Source organism: Crocodylus siamensis, chromosome 3 (genome assembly GCF_052110815.1).
Source record: "Crocodylus siamensis isolate JL-2025a chromosome 3, ASM5211081v1, whole genome shotgun sequence".
NCBI lineage: Eukaryota > Metazoa > Chordata > Crocodylia > Crocodylidae > Crocodylus > Crocodylus siamensis.
In genome coordinates this window covers 26,069,195-26,087,278 of record NC_143397.1, presented here as the reverse complement: position 1 = coordinate 26,087,278, position 18,084 = coordinate 26,069,195, and the positions used below count along the sequence as shown (strand labels likewise).

At 50.7% G+C, this 18,084-nt stretch overlaps 1 protein-coding gene across 2 annotated transcripts in view; it reads left to right on the top strand.

Annotated features, from left to right (window-relative positions):
- The first annotated feature begins 16,358 nt into the window (after positions 1-16,358).
- Positions 16,359-18,084, top strand: part of RICTOR (RPTOR independent companion of MTOR complex 2) — a 159,403-nt gene continuing 157,677 nt past the window's right edge. The window contains exons 1-2 of one of the 2 annotated variants that reach the window (XM_090037977.1): positions 16,359-16,429; positions 16,523-16,570. In XM_090037977.1, coding sequence (XP_089894103.1) covers positions 16,381-16,429; positions 16,523-16,570 — 97 coding nt within the window. In that variant the 5' untranslated portion in view covers positions 16,359-16,380. The remainder of the gene's footprint in view (positions 16,430-16,522; positions 16,571-18,084) is intronic. The other variant, XM_090037978.1, reaches the window with a different exon arrangement.

Genomic DNA, 18,084 nt, shown 5'->3' with positions numbered 1-18,084 from the left:
TCTATGTCCGAAAACCTGCGGAACGCCTCATACAGCCTCCCGAGGAAAGCTGAGGGATCCTCTTCTCTTCCCTGTCTCACTTCATACAATTTAGACAGATTAGTAACCTGAGGCACTGCCTTCCCCATTGCTTCCACTATAATCCCCAGATACCGTGCACTCAGCTCTCTTCCTTCTGCGGTATGATTATCCCATCTCAACAGGGCAGGTATCACGCAGGGTACGACCGGCAGCCCCCTGTGACTCTATTCTGGCTACTGCAATACGCTCTGCCATCCCCAACACTAATCTCCTCTCCTCCGGGGTCAGGAGGGTCTGGAGCATCATCTGGACATCAGCCCAAGTGGGTCGATGAGTCTGCCCAATAGATCGAAATAGGTCCCTCATCTTTTCAGGGTCTTCACGAAAAGAGGGGCTCTGATTCTTTCAGTTAAATAAATCTGAAGACTAAATGGGGTGTAGACAAAAGTTGCATTGCCCCCCTCTCCGATAACCTCTCGCATCGGGCAATTCAGCACCGGCTGTGATTCTACAGTCTTGCGCAAATAATAGCCCTTATTCCCTGATTCAGATGGGGCACTTGGCTGAGGCTCACGCTCTGAATCATTAGGTATGCTTTGATACGCCGGTGGTGGTTTCCCTGAGGGAGGGAGCGGTGGTGCAGAGGGACTGGATCCCGAGGAGGTGTCTGATTCTTCCTCGCTACCTGACAGGGTGACCGGAGAGTGGGTCCGATACTCAGCCAATTCAGAATTCCCCCCCTCATTAGACTCAGGGAGTACAGGCGGTCCTCCTCGAGTCTTTCCTTTAACAACCATCACATGAGACTTTACTAAGCATTTCTTAATCCAAGGTGGCTGATTTTGAACCACCCACAACCAACAATCGATATAAGGAAATTGATTCTAATATCCGTTCTGCATAACTATTTCATGGATAGCTATCACTTCTTTTACTACAAAGGATCCTTTTGGGGTCCAGTGGACCCCAAATGTTGGCCACTCGAGTTGACAAAACTTAATTAAATCACCCTTTTTCATCTTCACTCCATAATCTGCCTGCTTTGCAAATTTACTGAAGTTTTGTAATATATAACTTAAAGGCGTATCCGAGTTTTCTACACGGGAGCGACCCGCACCCATATGCCCACAAAAGTGCATCCAATGTACACCAAATACCAAAAGATCCTAGTTACAGAAGGTTCGCATATACTAGGCCGAAAATTTCCCAGTATTAAACCAAATCGAACGCGTCTTTGTTCCCAGATCCAGACCAAATTGGGCAAGGGAATTCATATACTCACTCAGATACCCCAGAGATCTTGATCAGAATGCCGGAATGTGTGTCTGGCGTCCTCAGAAACCAAAAATTTTGCACAGGAGCCTTTAATCTCTCGGGTACCCCGACTCACGTCTCAAACCTCCTGGGCGAGCCCAAAAAGGCGGCTCGGTGCGCACTCCCCATGGTGGCAGAGACGATCTTGTCACTGAGCCCCGAGGTGATCCAGAGACGTCCCACCTGGTGGTGCCAAATTGATGCTTAAAGCGGTTTGTTTCTCTGGAGGCCACCAAAATCACAGACACATACTCATTAGATGGCACAAAAGGTGTATTTGCAAATAGGGTCAGAGCAGAGTCAAAAACTCAGATTACTCTGAACCCACCAAGGAATTTTGCAGGCTGAATTTATCTTTCTCCTCCTGGGCACGTGTGCAGAAACAGGAACTCTTACAGCTCGCTTCCGTTTCATACAAGCATACATGTGGTTACATCACTACATACATCGCATGTATATTATAATTAACTACTTAAGTATGCAGGGCGAGACTACTATAGGTCTCCAAGAGTTTAAACCCCCCCCCGTTTCAAGGACACAGTCAGTTGAATTCCAGCTTCTGTAATCTGCATGAGAAAGGCTAGGGAGAAGCTGGGGGAGAGTCTACGATTTAGTATAAGAAAAGCTGTGGCAAGGCTGGGCAAGGGAAAAAGTCCTTGGCAGTTGTAGCAGGGCACTAGGGTGCCTGCTACTAGCAGGAGGAATAGGGCTGCTGAAGTGCCCTGGAGCAACACACATGGGGGTTGCTAGGGCAACCAGGCAGGTCATGTGGCCAGGAGGGGGCAGGGCCAGGCCCTTATAAACAGCTAGGCCAAAGCCTAGCTAGCAGTACCTTTCTGGATGTTGCAGGAGCAGGAGCTTTGTGGCTGAGCTGAGCGGCCAGAGTTGGTGGTTGCAGCCTTACCTTACTGACTGGCTGCGATGATGCTAGGGACGAGAACACCCTGACGAGAGGTAGGGTTGGGAGCCCGAGAGGGGCTTGGAGTTTACATTACGAGTGGGTAGGCTCTTTGTTGGTGTTGTTACAGCCATTTGTGCTTGGCTTGAGTTATGGTTAACTGGAGGACCGGGTGAGGCTGTAGGGGAGTGAGGAGGCCTCAGCGGGGCTCCCCAACAGCTTGGGGGTTCTGGGTGCCCAGTAGGGGCACAGTGCCAGCGGGGCACAACTGTTGGTGCCGGAGTGGCGCAGTATACGGTGTTTAGACCCCAGCCGTGAGGGCGGCAGTTTGCCCAGTGGGGCAAATGACCCAAGAAAGGGTCAAGGGGCCAGGCACGGCTACGGCCACCTGAGCCCAAGCGTGGGAAACGCGCAGCGTGAGGAGTGCGGTACAGGTCCCCGAGAGGGCGAGGCCCCCGAGAGGGCGCAGCGCAAGGAGCGCGGTACAGGCCCCCGAGAGGGCGAGGCCCCCGAGAGGGTGCAGCGCGAGGAGCGCGGTACAGGACCCCGAGAGGGCGAGGCCCCCAGAGTGGGCGAAGCGTGCGGTGAGCGCGGTCAGAGACCCTGAGAGGGGCCACAAGCGTGGAGAGCGCAGCAGAGACCCCGAGAGGAGCTAGGGCAGCGGCTACGGGCCAGGCCCAGGGGCGCCGGTGATAGGCCAGTGGGTAGGAGCCCGGCCCAGGGGCGCCAGGCGGGTGACGAGCCCAGGGTGCCAGAGGGAGAGCACCCGAGGGACAGAGGACCAGACAACGTCCCACGGAACAGCTGTGAGGCTTGGGGCGTGCTAAAGGGGAGGTTTGGAGGCATGCGTTTGCCCATAAGGCTGGGGTGAGAGTACCCCCACTTTGGAACGGAGGTGATGCCACCAAGGTGTCATTAGGTGGAAGTAGGCAGCCTCCCATTCTGAACCTCAACAGCAAAGACGTGGCGGGCGAGTAGAGGGTGCCAGATCACCCTAATTGGCACAGCAAAGGGGCGCTAGCGAGCTCGCGGCCACTCGCGGGGCCACCCCGTGACAGCAGTGTTTCTTTCTTATCAGGTGCAAGATGCAAACTGTGCATTTCTAACAATACTCCATTTCTAACAGCAATACAAAATAAATGAACCCATGTTATACTTAGAAAGCTTCATGTAAAGCAAAGTTATATCCAACAGAACAATTCTAGGATTCTTGCTGGCAAAACAGGCAAAGCAGAACTGGCAATGCCTTCCTTTCTTGGGAAGTTTTTTGATTCTTTTTATGCCTTGCTACTCTTCAGCTAGAGACAGACATTAAAAAAGCCAGAGCCTGAACTGATTCAATCTTTGCAGGTTAGTCTAATCTGACTAGATTGAACCAATTTGCAAGTGAATAGACATTCAGGAAATGCAGGCACATGCCTGCAGTGGCTCAGGCCAGAAGCCGCAGGGTGCTAGAGCACGTTCTCAGCTTCAGGCAAGAGGTGCTGGGGTCCCGTGAGCTGGGGTCCTCCTGGTGCTCCCCCCTCGCTGCAGCAGTGGTGGGGGCCAGAGGCCGGCCAGCATGGCCCCCTAAAGCAGAGGAGGCAGGGAGGGCGTTTATTTCCTCCTCTGCCTCCACAGGACTGCAGCCACCACTGCTGATGGCTCCTGGCATGGGGTGAGCAGCAGAATAAAGCCCCTCCCTGCCCCCTCTGCCAGATGCCAAAGGGAGGGGGAAATAACTCCCTTCCCTGCCCCCTTGAAAAGGGGGCCATGCTGGCTGGCCTCTGGCCACACCCCCGCCCCTGATGCTGGAGCAGCACCCCGCCATGGTTTTCCAGGAGCACAAGCCTCCCAGCAGGGTGAAGCACCAGGGCTCAGGGGACCATAGTCCCCCAAACCCTCCCTAGTACTGTCGCTACTACTTGCCCCACACAGTCTGTGGCAGCTTTGCCTACCCAGCTCCTGTCCTTGCCCACAGTGCAGGCCCCTGCTGGGAAGAGGTTTGCGCTCCCAGGAAACCATGACAGGGTGCTGCCCCCATTGCAGTTCCTGCCCCCTCACTGCTTCAGCAGCAAGGGTGGAGGCATTGCCAGAGGCCAGCTGGCATGGCCCCCTTAGGCAAGAGAGCAGGGAGGGGGGTTATTTCCCCCTCCCTCTGTCACCTGGTGGAAGGGGCAGGGAAGGAGCTTATTCCGCCACTTGTCCCGCAAAGGGAACAATCAGTGACAGTGGTTGGGGCTGGCAGACCCTGGCTCCGGTCCTGAAGGGGCAGAGGGGATGGAGGAGGGAATAAACCCTCTCCCTTTCTCCTCTGCCTCAAGGGGCCAGGCCAGCCGGCCTTGGACTGTGTCCCCACCCCTGCCACTGCTGCAGCAAAGGGGGAGGCTAACCCTGGCTCGAGTTCATGCCAGTGGAACAGGTGCGGGTAATTAAAGTTACCTCCCTGGCCAGGTCACTTGAGGCTACTGCTGGGCTGGTCATGCCCCCACTGGTGGATCAGTGAGCAGAGAAATGCCTGACAGGCAGCTGCACCCCTGCCTGGCAACCCCCTGGGGTCTGTGCTGGTGGGACAGGGGCGGAGGTGGGGAATAAACCTCTTTCCTGCTCCCTTCACTGTAGGGGTGCCAGTGTCTGGCCTTGGCCCTGGCCCTGCCCCTGCCCTGCCCAACCCTGCTCCAGCTAAGGAAGCAGAGGGGTGGGGCCAGCCCTGCTCCCGTGGAGCAGGCAGGACACCCCAGCCCAGGGTTTCAGAGCCTGCTGAGATGCGGAGGGACTCTGGTTTAACTTAAACCAGGAAGGGGTCTGGGACAGAAGTTCCAGAAACCGGTTTGAGCTCAATCAGTTAAGTCTGATACTATATTCAACAAGGTTTATCTCAAACTGGTTTTGGCCCTTTTGAAAGTAGTTTATGTGCACTGAACTTCTGTTCTGTTACAGGTTTAAACCAGTTTCTGGCCACTTAAACCAGTTTATGTGTAACGTCTGTCCCTAGACTTCATGATCAAATTCAATGAACTGTCTCTCCCTCCAGTTTGCCATGCTGACATTCTGCCTGAAACATATCAAAAGAGATTGACGTTTCAATGTTATAATTTAAAAAAGGAATGTTCCATGAGAACATTAAGTGAGAAATATAAATATTTTGTGCTAACTCAAGGGAGGGCAATTATTTTGGGTGGAGGACTGCTTAACAAGTTTTGGTTAGCTGTTGAAGGCTGCATGGGGTAGTCCTGCCCCTCGATGGTTGCCCTGCTCCCTTGTCACGATCTTGGGACCAGAAGTCCACCCCCTAACCCCTGACCTTTGCCACCAAAAGTCCCTCCCCGTGCCCATCAGAAACGCTCCTTTTTGGTTGGGGGGGGAGGGGGGGGGAGGTTGCCATCTTAGAACCAAAAAACCGCAAATCATACACTAAAAATCAAACACCTACTATAACATATTTTAATTTTATTATGAAAAATACTTTTGTCCTGATTTGTGTTTGCATACTATATATAGAGGTGATTGCATAGTAACTCAAAAATAAATTCTTAGTCTTGTATATTTTGTGTGTGCGGGAGGGTGTATGGGAGGTTGTGAGGGTATGTGGCTGTGCGTGGGGGAGCATAGGATATGTTGAGGAGTTGTGTATATGTAGGGGTTGTGGGGGCAGAGTATGGGTGTGTGGGGTATCAGGGAGGGTGGGAGAGTCTGGAACCCCACCCCCACCCACACCCACACCCACACTCTCCCCCATGGTGCAGCAGCGGGCAGGGCACTCAAGGCACAGGTGCCCAGTGGGACACAGCTCCAGGCATTTTGTCCTTATTAACTTTTTGTTTTTTATTATTGGCTGGCTTTGAGGGTTTTTTTGTAGAGGTCATAGGTGCTCATTATTATACCTTTTCTTTTTTGCCACTGTGAGAAGTTATTTTAACATAACATAGCAATGGTCTTGTATTAGCTCCAATTAACTGAATTTGGCACTAACCAGCTGAATCAGAGGGATGAAAGAATTGGATATATTAATGAAAGGTGATAAGGGAGACCAATGGACAATGACCAAAGTAAGACACCGAAGAAAGACCAAATTAAGAGGTGTGCTTGTAATGGAGCTTTTAGACAAAGAAATATGCTGATGAGATAAAAGATGGACAGTATGCTGACTACAGAGAGACCAATCTGAAAGCAAAGAGGCATCAAAGAAGTGAAGCTGAAGAAAAGCATAAAAGAGGGAGCAAGGAAGTTCATTGTTGTCATTATAAATCAGACCATCCCAGCTCGCGATGTACCCTTTGCTTCCAGGAACTGGGTGGCCATCTTTTCATAGTTTCATCGTTAGTAGGGTCAGAAGGGACCGGAGCAGATCATCAAGTCCAACCCCCTGCCATGGCAGGAAAGAGTACTGGGGTCAAACGACCCCAGCAAGGTGATTGTCTAACCTTGTCTTAAAGACCCCCAGGGCAGGAGCCAGCACCACTTCCCTTGGAAGCTGGTTCCAGATCCTAGCCGCCCTGGCAGTGAAGTCGCGCCTCCTGATATCTAATCTGAATTTACCCTCTGCCAGCTTGTAACTATTATTTCTAGTCACTCCTGGCAGTGCTCAGGGAAACTCCCTCAATGCCTGTTGGTGTCCTCTGACTAGTTTGTAACAGGCCACTAGATCCCCCCTCAGCCTTCTCTTATGGAGGCTGAACAGGTTCAGGTCCTGTAGCCTGTCCTCGTAGGCCCTGCCCTGCTGCCCCCTGATCATGTGAGTGGCCTCCTCTGGACCCTCTCCATGTTGTCCACATCCCTCCTGAAGTGCGGCGCCCAGAACTGGACGCAGTACTCCAACTGCGGCCTGACCAGTGCCACAGAGGGGGAGGATCACCTCCTTGGACCTGCTTGAGATGCATCTATGGATGCATGACAAGGTACGGTTGGCCTTCCTGTGTCCCCACACTGCCGGCCCATGTTCGTCTTGGCATCAATGATGACTCCAAGATCCTTTTCTGCCTCTGCCCTGACGAGAAGGGAGTTCCCCAGCCTGTAGGTATGCTGCTGGTTCTTCCTCCCCAGGTGCGTCCTTTTACACTTGTCAGTGTTGAATCCCATCCTATTCTCATCTGCCCACTCCTGTAATCTGTCTAGGTCCGATTGTAGCCTATTCCTCCCTTCTAGCATGCCCACATCCCCCCACATCTTAGTGTCATCAGCAAGTTTGAACAGGGTGCTTTTTCCCCCCTCGTCCGAGTCCACTGATGAAGATGTTGAACGGTGCGGGCCCGAGGACTGAGCCCTGGGGGACCCCACTGCCCACATCCTTCCAGGTTGAAAATGACCCTCCACTACCACTCTCTGGGTGCAGCCCTCCAGCCAATTGGCGACCCATTTGACTGTAGGTGTCGACACCACAGTCCCCCAGTTTCTTAATGAGAATGGAGTGAGAGACAGTGTCTAAGGACTTCCGAAAGTCCAGAAGGACTATGTCCACTGGTACCCCTGCATCTAAGGATTTGGTGACCTGGTCGTAGAAGGCCACCAGGTTGGTCTGACAGGACCTGCCTCTAATGAACCCATGTTGGTTGCCCCTAAGCAACCATCATCTCCCCTGCTGGCCCCTCGTGGACATGTGCCAGAATAATTCTCTCAAAAAGCTTACCTAGGATTGAGGTAAGACTAACTGGCTTATAGTTCCCTGGGTCCTCCTTCCTCCCTTTTTTGAAGATGGGAACCACATTGGCCCTCTTCCAGTCCTCTGGCGCCACACCAGAGTACTACGAGTGCTCGTACAGCCGTGCCAGGGATCCTGCAGTGACCTCAGCTAATTCTCTCAGCAATCTGAGGTGGACATCATCCGGACCAGCTGATTTAAATACATCCAGTCCCTCCAGAAGTTCCCTGACTAGATCCTCCCTGATTGTTGGCCTAGGTTTGCCTCCCCTGGGGCCTGAGGGGGGCCCAGTTGTGGGGGCTGATCTGGTCTCTGCTGAGGAAAATGGAGGCAAAGAACTCATTAAATAGGTTAGCTTTGTAGTCTGGTGTGACGACCAAATTTCCTAGCGTATCTTGCAGGGGGTCCACATTACCTGGTACCTTCTTTTTGCCCCCTATGTATTTAAAAAAGGACTTCTTGTTGTCCTTGATCTGGGAAGCTAGTCCCAGTTCCATCTCCACCTTGGCCTTCCTGACTGCCTCCCCTACATTTCTGAGCAACTGCAGTATAATCCTCCCTGGTGATGGCCCCTCCCTTCCATTGGGTGTATGCCTCCCTTTTAGCTAGAAGACATTCCTGGATGCTTTTGGTGAGCCATGGGGGCTTTTGTGCCCTCCTGCCCCCTTTCATCTGTGTTGGGATTACCTCCCTTTGGGCTTGGAGAATCGTCTCCTTAAGAAGCAACCACTCTTCTTGGACACCTGACTCCCCTCCCCTCCGGGACCTCAGTGCTTCCCTGACTATTCACCTTAGCTCATTGAAGTCCGCCATCCTGAAATATAGGGCTGCTGCCTTGCTGTAGGCCTTTGCCACCTTGCGCTGGATGGTGAATTCCAGCAGGCGATGATCGCTGTCGCCCAGGTGGTCGAGCACCCACAGCCCCCTCACCAGGTCATCACCCGTGGCCAGCACCAGGTCCAACAAGGCGTCTCCCCTGGTGGGGCTGTGCACCCCCTGGGTTAGATGGAGGTCCTGCATTTGGGCTAGGAACCTACATGAGCGGTCAGACCTGGCTGACTGCTCCTCCCAGCAGATGTCTGGAAAGTTCAGGTCACCCATGATGACCACGTCCTTTGACCTAACTACCTCCGTGAGCTGACATAAGAATTCCTGGTCTAGCTCTTCCCCTTGGCTGGGTGGTCTGTAGGACACCCCCACCGTTAAATTTCTTTCCCCTTGACCGCCTTGTATTCTAACTGAGAGCACTTCCGTGTGTCCCTCCTCTGCCTATGTGCTACCTGGTGAGGATGTGTATTCCTCCTTAATGTAGAGCGCCACACCCCTGCTTTTCCTCCCTGTCCTATTCCTCCTGTACAGCCTATAGCCCTTGATATTCACTGCCCAGTCATGCATTGGGTCCCACCACGTTTCAGTGAGGCCCACTATGTCTGGGTTGGTGTCTGCTAGCAGGAGGGTAAGTTCCTCCTGCTTGTTTCCCATATTACAAGTGTTTGTGTAGAGGCATTTGAGGCTTCCTGTGGATGTGTGCACTGGCCCGCTAATCACAGCATTGCCCTTGCCCCTGTTGCTTACCTGTGTGTATGTTCCGCTCGTCGACCTAGGCTGGGCTGTACTTGTGAGTGCTGCTTGGTTTAGCAGTCCAAGGCTTTCTCCTCCCTTGTCTTCCCCTTCCCCCAACAAGCCTAGTTTAAAGCCCGCCAGAGGAGATCTGCCAACCTAGAAGAGAACACATGCTTACCTTTAGGGAAAAGGTGGAGTCCATCCCACCTGAGCATGTCTCTCGTCGTGATGTGTGGGTCGTTGTCAAGGAAGCCAAAGCCCACCTCAAGACACCATTCCCGAAGCCACCGGTTGGTCTCTGCGATGCACGTCTCATGCCGTCTTCCACATCTGCTCACTGGTAGAACAGAAGAGAGAACCACCTGTGCACCTACCTCCTTCAGCATGCCCCTCAGAGCATGGTAGTCTGCCATCAGGTGATCAGGGCTTCTCTTGGCTGCATCATTAGTACCCACATGGATTAGGACCATAGGGTAGTAATCAGTGGGCTGGATCATGGCCTGGAGCATCCCTGTCACGTCATGAATCTTTGCTCCAGGTAGACAGACCTTGCATGTTGAGGGGTCCTGGCGACAGATAGGGCCCTCCGTACCTCTCGGGATGGAGTCACCTGACAATCACTCGACGCTTTCTCCTCCGGGACTGCTTAGCTGCTTCGGCCTCTTTGGAGCATGGAGAGTATGGAGTTGCTTCCCGTTCTTCCTCCTTCTCCAGTGTTGCCAGGGCCTTGTACCTGTTCTCCAGCCAGACTGGAGGAACAGGTATTGCTGTGTTATGATCAGCCCTGGTTCTGGAGGTGACTGTCTGCCACTCTGCAGTGGAGGGCACTTCCAGAGGTGCTTCTTCCTTGGGTGTGTGGCCCTGCAGGGAAAGGAAATAGCCGTCAATTTCTTCCTCCCCCTCCCTGATTCCCCTCAGCTTGCTAACCTCCTCCTGGAGCTCCCTCACCTGCGCCTCCAGGGCCCTAAGGTGGGCACCTGCAGAACAGGTGTGGGGGTCCCCAATCCCTGCCCCCCTAAGACTTGCTGAGGAACCCCCAGAGGCCAGGGGGTGGGGAGACACCAGCTCCCCCATGGGCTCTGTCTGGGTGGAGGCCTGAGACAAGTCCTGGCAGCACTCCGTGTTGACATCATCGTAGGAGTTGCTGCTTGTTTTTAGCTTAGTGCAGTGCCTTCGCCCTGCCCTAGGAGGAGTCTCCTTCCTGCTTGCCCGCCGGTGTGAACGCTGCCGCAAACACCGGTGCGCTCTGTTTGTGCAGCACAGCTGGGGAGCACGGCTCCCTACCGGCTCAGCTAAGAGGGATCTGGGGGGCTTCGCCTCTGGATCCAGCTCAGCTGCGTCTGATCCCTCTGCCCACTTACCTTAGGGTGATCATGCTGCTGCCTCTGCTGCTGGCTCCACTGATGCTGCGTCTGCCTCCGCCTCGGGTCTGGTAAGGGGGCACACGTGCATGTGGGACACATGTGTGCCTGGATCCCTCCTCTCCCTGCTGCTCCTGGCTCTTTTCTGTTGAGCAAAGTAATATCTGGGATTGGGTGAGATTATTTTACTGAATGTTCTTCTCTCTCTGAATACAGAAACTGTTAAAATAATACTCACTGTACTAATAAAGATAGACTTTGATTTTAGGACACCGAGTTGTCCAAGACTTTGATTTTAAGATGCTGAGTTGTCTACATTTTGATTTTAAGACACTGAATTGTCCAAGCTGTTGGATTTTAAGACACTTAGTTGTCTGCATTTAAGCGAAACTTCAATTTTGGGATACAGAGTTGCCTGCGTTCGTATTTCACGTTCCATTTAAGGGTTAATTGTGTTTTAACAATCCCTAAGCACTATTTGGTGGACAATGGTGCTAACACACGAACAGCCCCTGCACTTGCTGGGCACAGGAGGGAAGCCCCAGGTACTGGAACCGGCTGCCTTACCCAGCCCCCAGGGGAAGGCACCTGGGGCTTCTCTCACCTGCCCTGCAGCTTCAGCGGGGAAGGCTGATGGTTTCAGTGCCTGTGGCTTCCCTCCTGTGCCAGGTGAGTGCAGGGGCTACACGTAAGTGCCAGGTAGCACTGGCGATGTGTAGAGACCTGCCAAAAATTGCTTACTGCTCATTAACTTAATGCACACTAAATTTCATTGCAACTAATTGCACATGTAGATGTGCCCTGTGAGGAATCCCTCTTCATGTCTTTCAATGGTTTAGGGCATGTTGCTTTCAAAGGGGTTTAAACTAAACCAAAGAATCCAACCTTATACCAGAATAAGTGTGTCATAGAGGGAGCTCTGCAAGCATAATTTTATAGAATTAACTTTACCAGCATCATTATGTGAATAACTGATAACAGTCTCATGTGACAAATCATCATATTGCCTAACAAACTCCTTATTTTCTCTTTTGCATTTAGTTTTTCTTTTAGGAGGAGAAAGTGCTAACTTCCCTTTCCATATTTGGCTTCCTTTTGTATTCAGAAGTAAGATCACCTGATTAGTAATTTCCTTTTTGAAAATGTATAGAACATTTATAGCAACCTTTGTCATTTCATAATTACAATATGGTGCATGTTCTGATTATGGAAGGGAACAGAAGTAGAAAAAGTGGGGGAAGCACAGAAGGATGAGATTGTGCTGTCTGAAGCTTGACAAGACTCTTTTTTTTCAGCTCTGCACACGGCATAAGAATCATAGGTTGCAGAAGAACAGACTCACTCTTGCAGCATCCATTTGTGAAGATGTAGCATCTATGCAAACAATGGTTAATGATCATATATTCTTTATTATTTACTCTCTTTATAGTAGTGAAACCTTGGAAATAAAACTTTGAATTTTTGTTTTTATGGCAAACTTTAATTTCTCCACCCTCATCTTCAGGGAACGCCACATGTCTCCTTTTGACTTTGATACCGCTTTGCATGTATCAGCCACTGACTTCAGTTTTTGTCAGCATAGAATTGAAGAGAGCTCAGATCTAAGAGATGCATAAACATTTAAAGTTTCTACATTTCCATTCACAACAACCTGTGACACTGTCAGCTCCACTTTATAGTGGGAGGGGAGGAGGAGTAGAAAGGATTAAATGATAAGAGCTTTTTGTTTAAATTATGTGTTCTCTCTGATAACTTCTGATATGCAGTAATATAAAACACAAGACTTTATTTGATGTCTAAGACTTGTCCCTTCTCATTATCTCTATTTTTGGGAGAATCATGGTTTTATGTATATAATGTGTTGTATGCACATGTAGATACTTATGGAAGAAAATATTTGTCTAGCACCAGAACCTGGTAAAAGGATTCAGAGCTTTCTGTATTTAGATTGTAGGTTCTAACCTATTCCAGAGATTAGCGGTAACCAGGTTTTGAATTACACTTTGACTTTTCAGGTGGGGGGAGTGGGGAGAGGCGGGAAGGGGTAGTAGCCAAATGCTATTAAACAACTGACTAGTAGCCAACATGAAATGAGTTGGGCCCAGTACAGTACAGACAGAAGTGCAGCTCCCTGGTCTAACTCATGGCACTTCACAGATAGCACCATGAGTAGACCTATCCTTCCAACCCAACAGACATTAGCTGTTGGGGGTGGAGGGTGGGGGGTTGAGTTCCAATTTGGAGTTGATCCAGGGAGAGAGGTTGTGCCTCTGCAGCCTCTGCTTCTAGCTCTGCCCCTCCCTCCAGCCCCCTGATGCTGTCTCAGGATGGGAGGGGGAAAAGTGGGGAGAGGGGGACTCCAATCTGCCCACCTCTTCTCTGCTCCAATGCTGGCTGGGCAACCCGTAGAATGAGCTACTGCTGCTCCCTCTCCTCGCTTCTGAAAACCCTCTCTCTCTCTCTCTCTTCCCACCCCCCCCCCCCGAAGCAGAGAGACTCAAGTTAATGAAGGTGTTCAGCTTTGGAGCTCCTTCATCCAAACCTAAATCTTCATGTAATGATGATTCAGACTGTCGTGGGATCGGGCCCTTTTAAAGGGCTCTGCAGCCATGTACTTGTGTTAGGTCACAGCTGTATGGCGCTTTCAGGAGGGTCACTTCTGTCCACTCCTGTTGTTATCCAAGTTATCAGTCCCAAGATTTGGAGGAGCATGACAATGATTTTAAAAGTTAACAATGACATTTTAAAGGAGTCACCTTTTTACATTATAGGCTTGCCAGAATCCCAGTGAAGACAGGGTTCTCATGTGTCTATAATGATCTGTTATACCTAAGATTTAAGAGATATTCCATTGTCCTCCTCAACTCTGATCTGGATTGATTTTGATAATTAAAAATAGTTTTCATGACATTATAAGGTGATATTTTAAGTCTACTGAATCAATATTCCTGTTTTTTAGGGAGAAAGTATTGAAAAGAACAATTTAAAGTCTTTCATGTATTAATCAGTTTCTAATCACTGTGGTATTTGATAAATAAAATAAGATTTTGATATGTAATGCCAGGTTTGAGTGAAGCCACTGCTATTAGAAGAGAGGAAGTGCGAGTGTGGGAGAAGAGCGACTGAGACAGGATGATTAGCTGTGGGTGTAAGGCTATTTTTTTTAAATGGCAGACCCTGACCCTTTCGTTTCAATTTGACATAGCTTCTATATGAACTCCTGGAGGCTGGAAGACCTTGGAGGCAGGAATTGTTTTTGTTCGTTGTTCATCCTGACCTTCAGGGCACATTGTAAGGCACATTTGTTGATTTAGACCTTTGCCTGAATGGGACAAGTGAAAAACATGGTGTTTTTGTGATAGGAGTCCCTGTGATCAATGAGTGGGTGGGTGGGGGGGTTCTTTTGGTAAAAGAAGTGTATTTTATAAAAACAGCTAAGAGAAATGCATCAGTGGAGGACATTAACATTGACATGTAACCCATGATATCACTTAGAACCAACCCAGGGTGGAAAAATTTAATTTTGTTCCTAAGGTATCGTGTTCTCATTTCACTTCTCTAAGAACCAAATACTCTGAAAAGCATATTGCACACAGAACCCATGGATGTACACATGCAACTGGATGAGTGATGGATATCTGATGAAACTAGACATGTGTGATGGATCAAGGGTTGTATTTTCGTCTCATCCTAGAGCAGTGGTTCCCAACCTTTTTTTGTACCAGGACGCATTTGTAAACATCATCGGCCAGTCCTGACACAGTGCCCCTCATTCCTAACCCACTGCTCCTTGCCCCCCCCCCCCCGTGTAAGGCAAGGGAAGGTGTGGGGGGACAAGCACCCCTTGCTGGCTGGAACTGTGCTACCCTACAAGGGAAAACTCACATTTCCCATGTTTTTCTCCTTAAAGGAGAATCCATTTTTAAAGTCTGTTTGCAACCCTTTCATATATTCTTGACTCACCTTTTGGGTTACAACCCACAGGTTGAGAAACACTGCTTGAGAGCACACATAGTAAAAAGGGAAAGCAATTGGGGAAACCTCATTAAAACCCCCAGATAAAAGGGACAAGTCACTTCACAGGACAAACCAACATGTCCCTGCAGGGGCTGAATGATGCCAGAGGAAGTCAGTGTCCAGCTGCACAGCCTCCTCAGTAAGGGGAGCCCACATAAGAACTTCCATTTCCTGGGTCAAACCATAACCCCCTCTTTAATAAGAGAGGCCACAAAGGGCCTGACACCTTGCCCAGTCTCTTGTGTCACAGGAGCAGATAGATACCAAGTAGCAGGACACCCTCAGGAGGGTCAAGCCTATACTCCATCCCTGTACTCCACGCTGATCCTGCAAGCAATCTGGGACCTCAGCTGGTGGCTCCTCCAAAGCTGTTTCCACTGGTACGTATCAGGTGTGCTTCAGATTTCTGCAATGCTTGCCCCTTTTGTGAGCAGAGGGAGAACCTGACGCATGGCTGTCTCAAGTATGGCAGGCTGCAGCCCCTTCATCACCTCCTCCAGAGCCTCCAGCTGAGGTTCTAGCTGCACTAATCCCTGCATCTTTTTGTTTACATGCTTTTCATCCCTGGCCCCACCAAGTTCCAGGACCTCTTGGTCAACATCCTCCTGCCCCTAGCCAAGCTAGCCATCAACCTAACTAGCAGTGCCACATCTAGACTCCTGGCAGCCCCAAGTAAACTTTTAGTATCAGGCCCCCCTTTGCCAGAGATACTGATAATAATCGGACTTGTTGATAAAGTCTTTATCACATCTGTGGTATTGATGTCTTTCAATAGCTCATTCTGAATTGATAACATTGCCAGTCCCATATACAAGCAATATTAAAACTTTTTTTTGCAACTGCAATTTTTTTTCCATTTTCAGGCCCCCTTCATGTCTGGGCCCTGGGGTGGCTGCCCGGTTTGCCCATGACTGCGTTCATGTCAGCTAACCTGGAAGAAGGCCTTGTCCCCCAGTGACTGCAAGGCCACTTCCCTGTCCCTTATCCTCACGTCTTTGGGTGGTTTGACTGGGCAGTGCTCACTGGCTCCTTGGGTGGGTCGGAGGCTCAGTGGATGACCTCCATGGTCACGGTGTTTCCCCTGCCAGGCAAGCACAGCCTATGCCTGATCTGAGCCCACTGGTCAGAAATAAAGAAAATAAAGAAATGACACTGGGGAGTTTTTAAGGACGTTTGTGTTGGCTGCCAGCACTTCCTGACCACCGCTGGCCTCGAAATCAAGAAATGCTTTAACTTTGACAGCCCAGTTCTCCATTGCTCCCTGCTACATTAGGGAGGAAGATAAAGAAGATTTCTCAGCATATTTGTTTGCACTGCACGATCGTTTTGCAGCGATCAGCCGAAGCGTCCACGAGACGGTCTCGCATTGCAGCCTCAGCCACGACCCCTGGGCCTGCCCCCGCCGAGACTGAAACCGACCCCCGCTGCAACGACTGCGCGTCTCGACGAAAACCACGCCCCCCGCCGCCGGGACCCACGTGCGGGGCTGGGCGGCGTGACGTACCCGCGATGGGTGGGGCGGGGGGGCGGGGCCGCGGCTCTCGCGAGAGCGCGCGAGGTTTCCGGTGTTGTGACTGCGGGCCGTAAACATGGCGGTGAGTCTCCGCGCCCGCTCGCTCCGGCACCTCCGCATCCGAGGTAAGCGCCGGCCCGGCCCGGCCCGGCCCAGCCCGGCCCGGGGGGCGAACGCCGTCTCCGCCCCGCCTGACCCTGTTGTTTCTCTCCCCGCAGGGCGCAACGACAGCGGCGAGGAGAACGTCCCGCTCGATCTCAGCCGAGGTACCGGGGCCGGCGGGCGGGAGCCCCTCCCCTTCCCGGGGCCCGGCCCTCCCCTCCCCTCCCCTCCTGCGGCGCTAAAGGGAAGGGCCCCCACCTGCTCCCGGCTTCAGGTCGCTCGGGTCACACCCCGATGGGTCCCTTCCCTGTCGCTCCGCTCCTCTGGGACGCGAGAGGCTGGTACTTGGCAAGGTCCCTCCCGACGCGTGGAGGTGGCCGGGGTGGCGTGGGTGCCTGCGGGCCTTCCCCACTGCGCTGCGCAGCGCAGCGCAGGCGACCAAGCCCTTCGCTGTGCAGTCACAGCCTCCCAGGAGTAAACCTCGCCTCAGCAAGGGTGGGGTGGGGGGAATGTGGAGGCTTTTTCAGTCTCTGTGGTTGTAAGGAGTTGAGCGTTTTGCTTCAGAAGCTACAGCGGTGTTGCCACCCTGGATGCACACGGCTTATCAAGAAATCCGAGGGGGTGAAGGGATGGAAGCAAAGGGACCAAATAGGCCCAGCGGTGTAATGGAAGTAGGGTGCTAGTTGGGAATAACTTAAGGCAGCAGTTCCCAAACTCTGAAAGATTACGCATCACCAATTTAAAACAATAAAACTTTAAGTAGCACTAGCAGATTTTTCTCATATAAAGTAATTATAATAAATCTGTTAATGTGTACCACTGACAGGTTGTCTGCATAGTGCTGGTGGCACCTGTACCACAGATTGGGAACCACTGACTTAAGGGATCTGTATGGCTTTCAGTTAAGTGTCATTGTGACAGAGCAGCACCAGAATGTTTTCTAGTATGAGCCCTGTTATGAGTACTTTATTGTAAAGCAGATCTGTTTATCTTCAGGGTTTTGACCTTTCTATTTGAGGAAATGCTTAATTTTAAACTCTAGCTATTAATACATCATATAGATGGGTTTCTAAAACTGAACTGGTGAGAATTTTGCCAGCAGGTGAGCTGCTGAGTCCCCTACCCTGCAAACATGCATGTGGTCGGTGCAACTGCAATACTTGGATTTCCTTAAGAGAGAATGTGTACAAGCTTGTAGAATTGGGCGTTCATGATTCCCATCTATGCCCAATAATTTCTTCTAACTGCATAGTTTTCTGTTTATTTAGGCATCTACTACAGATTACCTTTAAAACCCTATTCTTCTGTCATCATAAACCTTGTATAAGTTTTGAAATACTCTACTCACAACCCAAAATGAGGTTGCCATTTTCTGAGAATGGTGAAACCTTAAACATTAATACCCCAATTCTGAGAAAACAGTAGTGGAAGTGGCACCTGTTTCTTTCATATTGATTGATAACTTTGTATCATATCTATAAGTCTTTTTAAAATTAGAGATCATATTTGGCAATGCTCTGAGTCTGCTACTTCAGTTTTGGGTGCTGCTGAATAAAGAAGTTATTTGGCTACGTGCGAATTTAGATACTCATTTGTAATGTAGCATAATAGAAAAAAGATGCTGTGTGCTCTGGTAATTTTAAATTGGCAGATATTTTGCTGTAAGCCCCCAATTAGA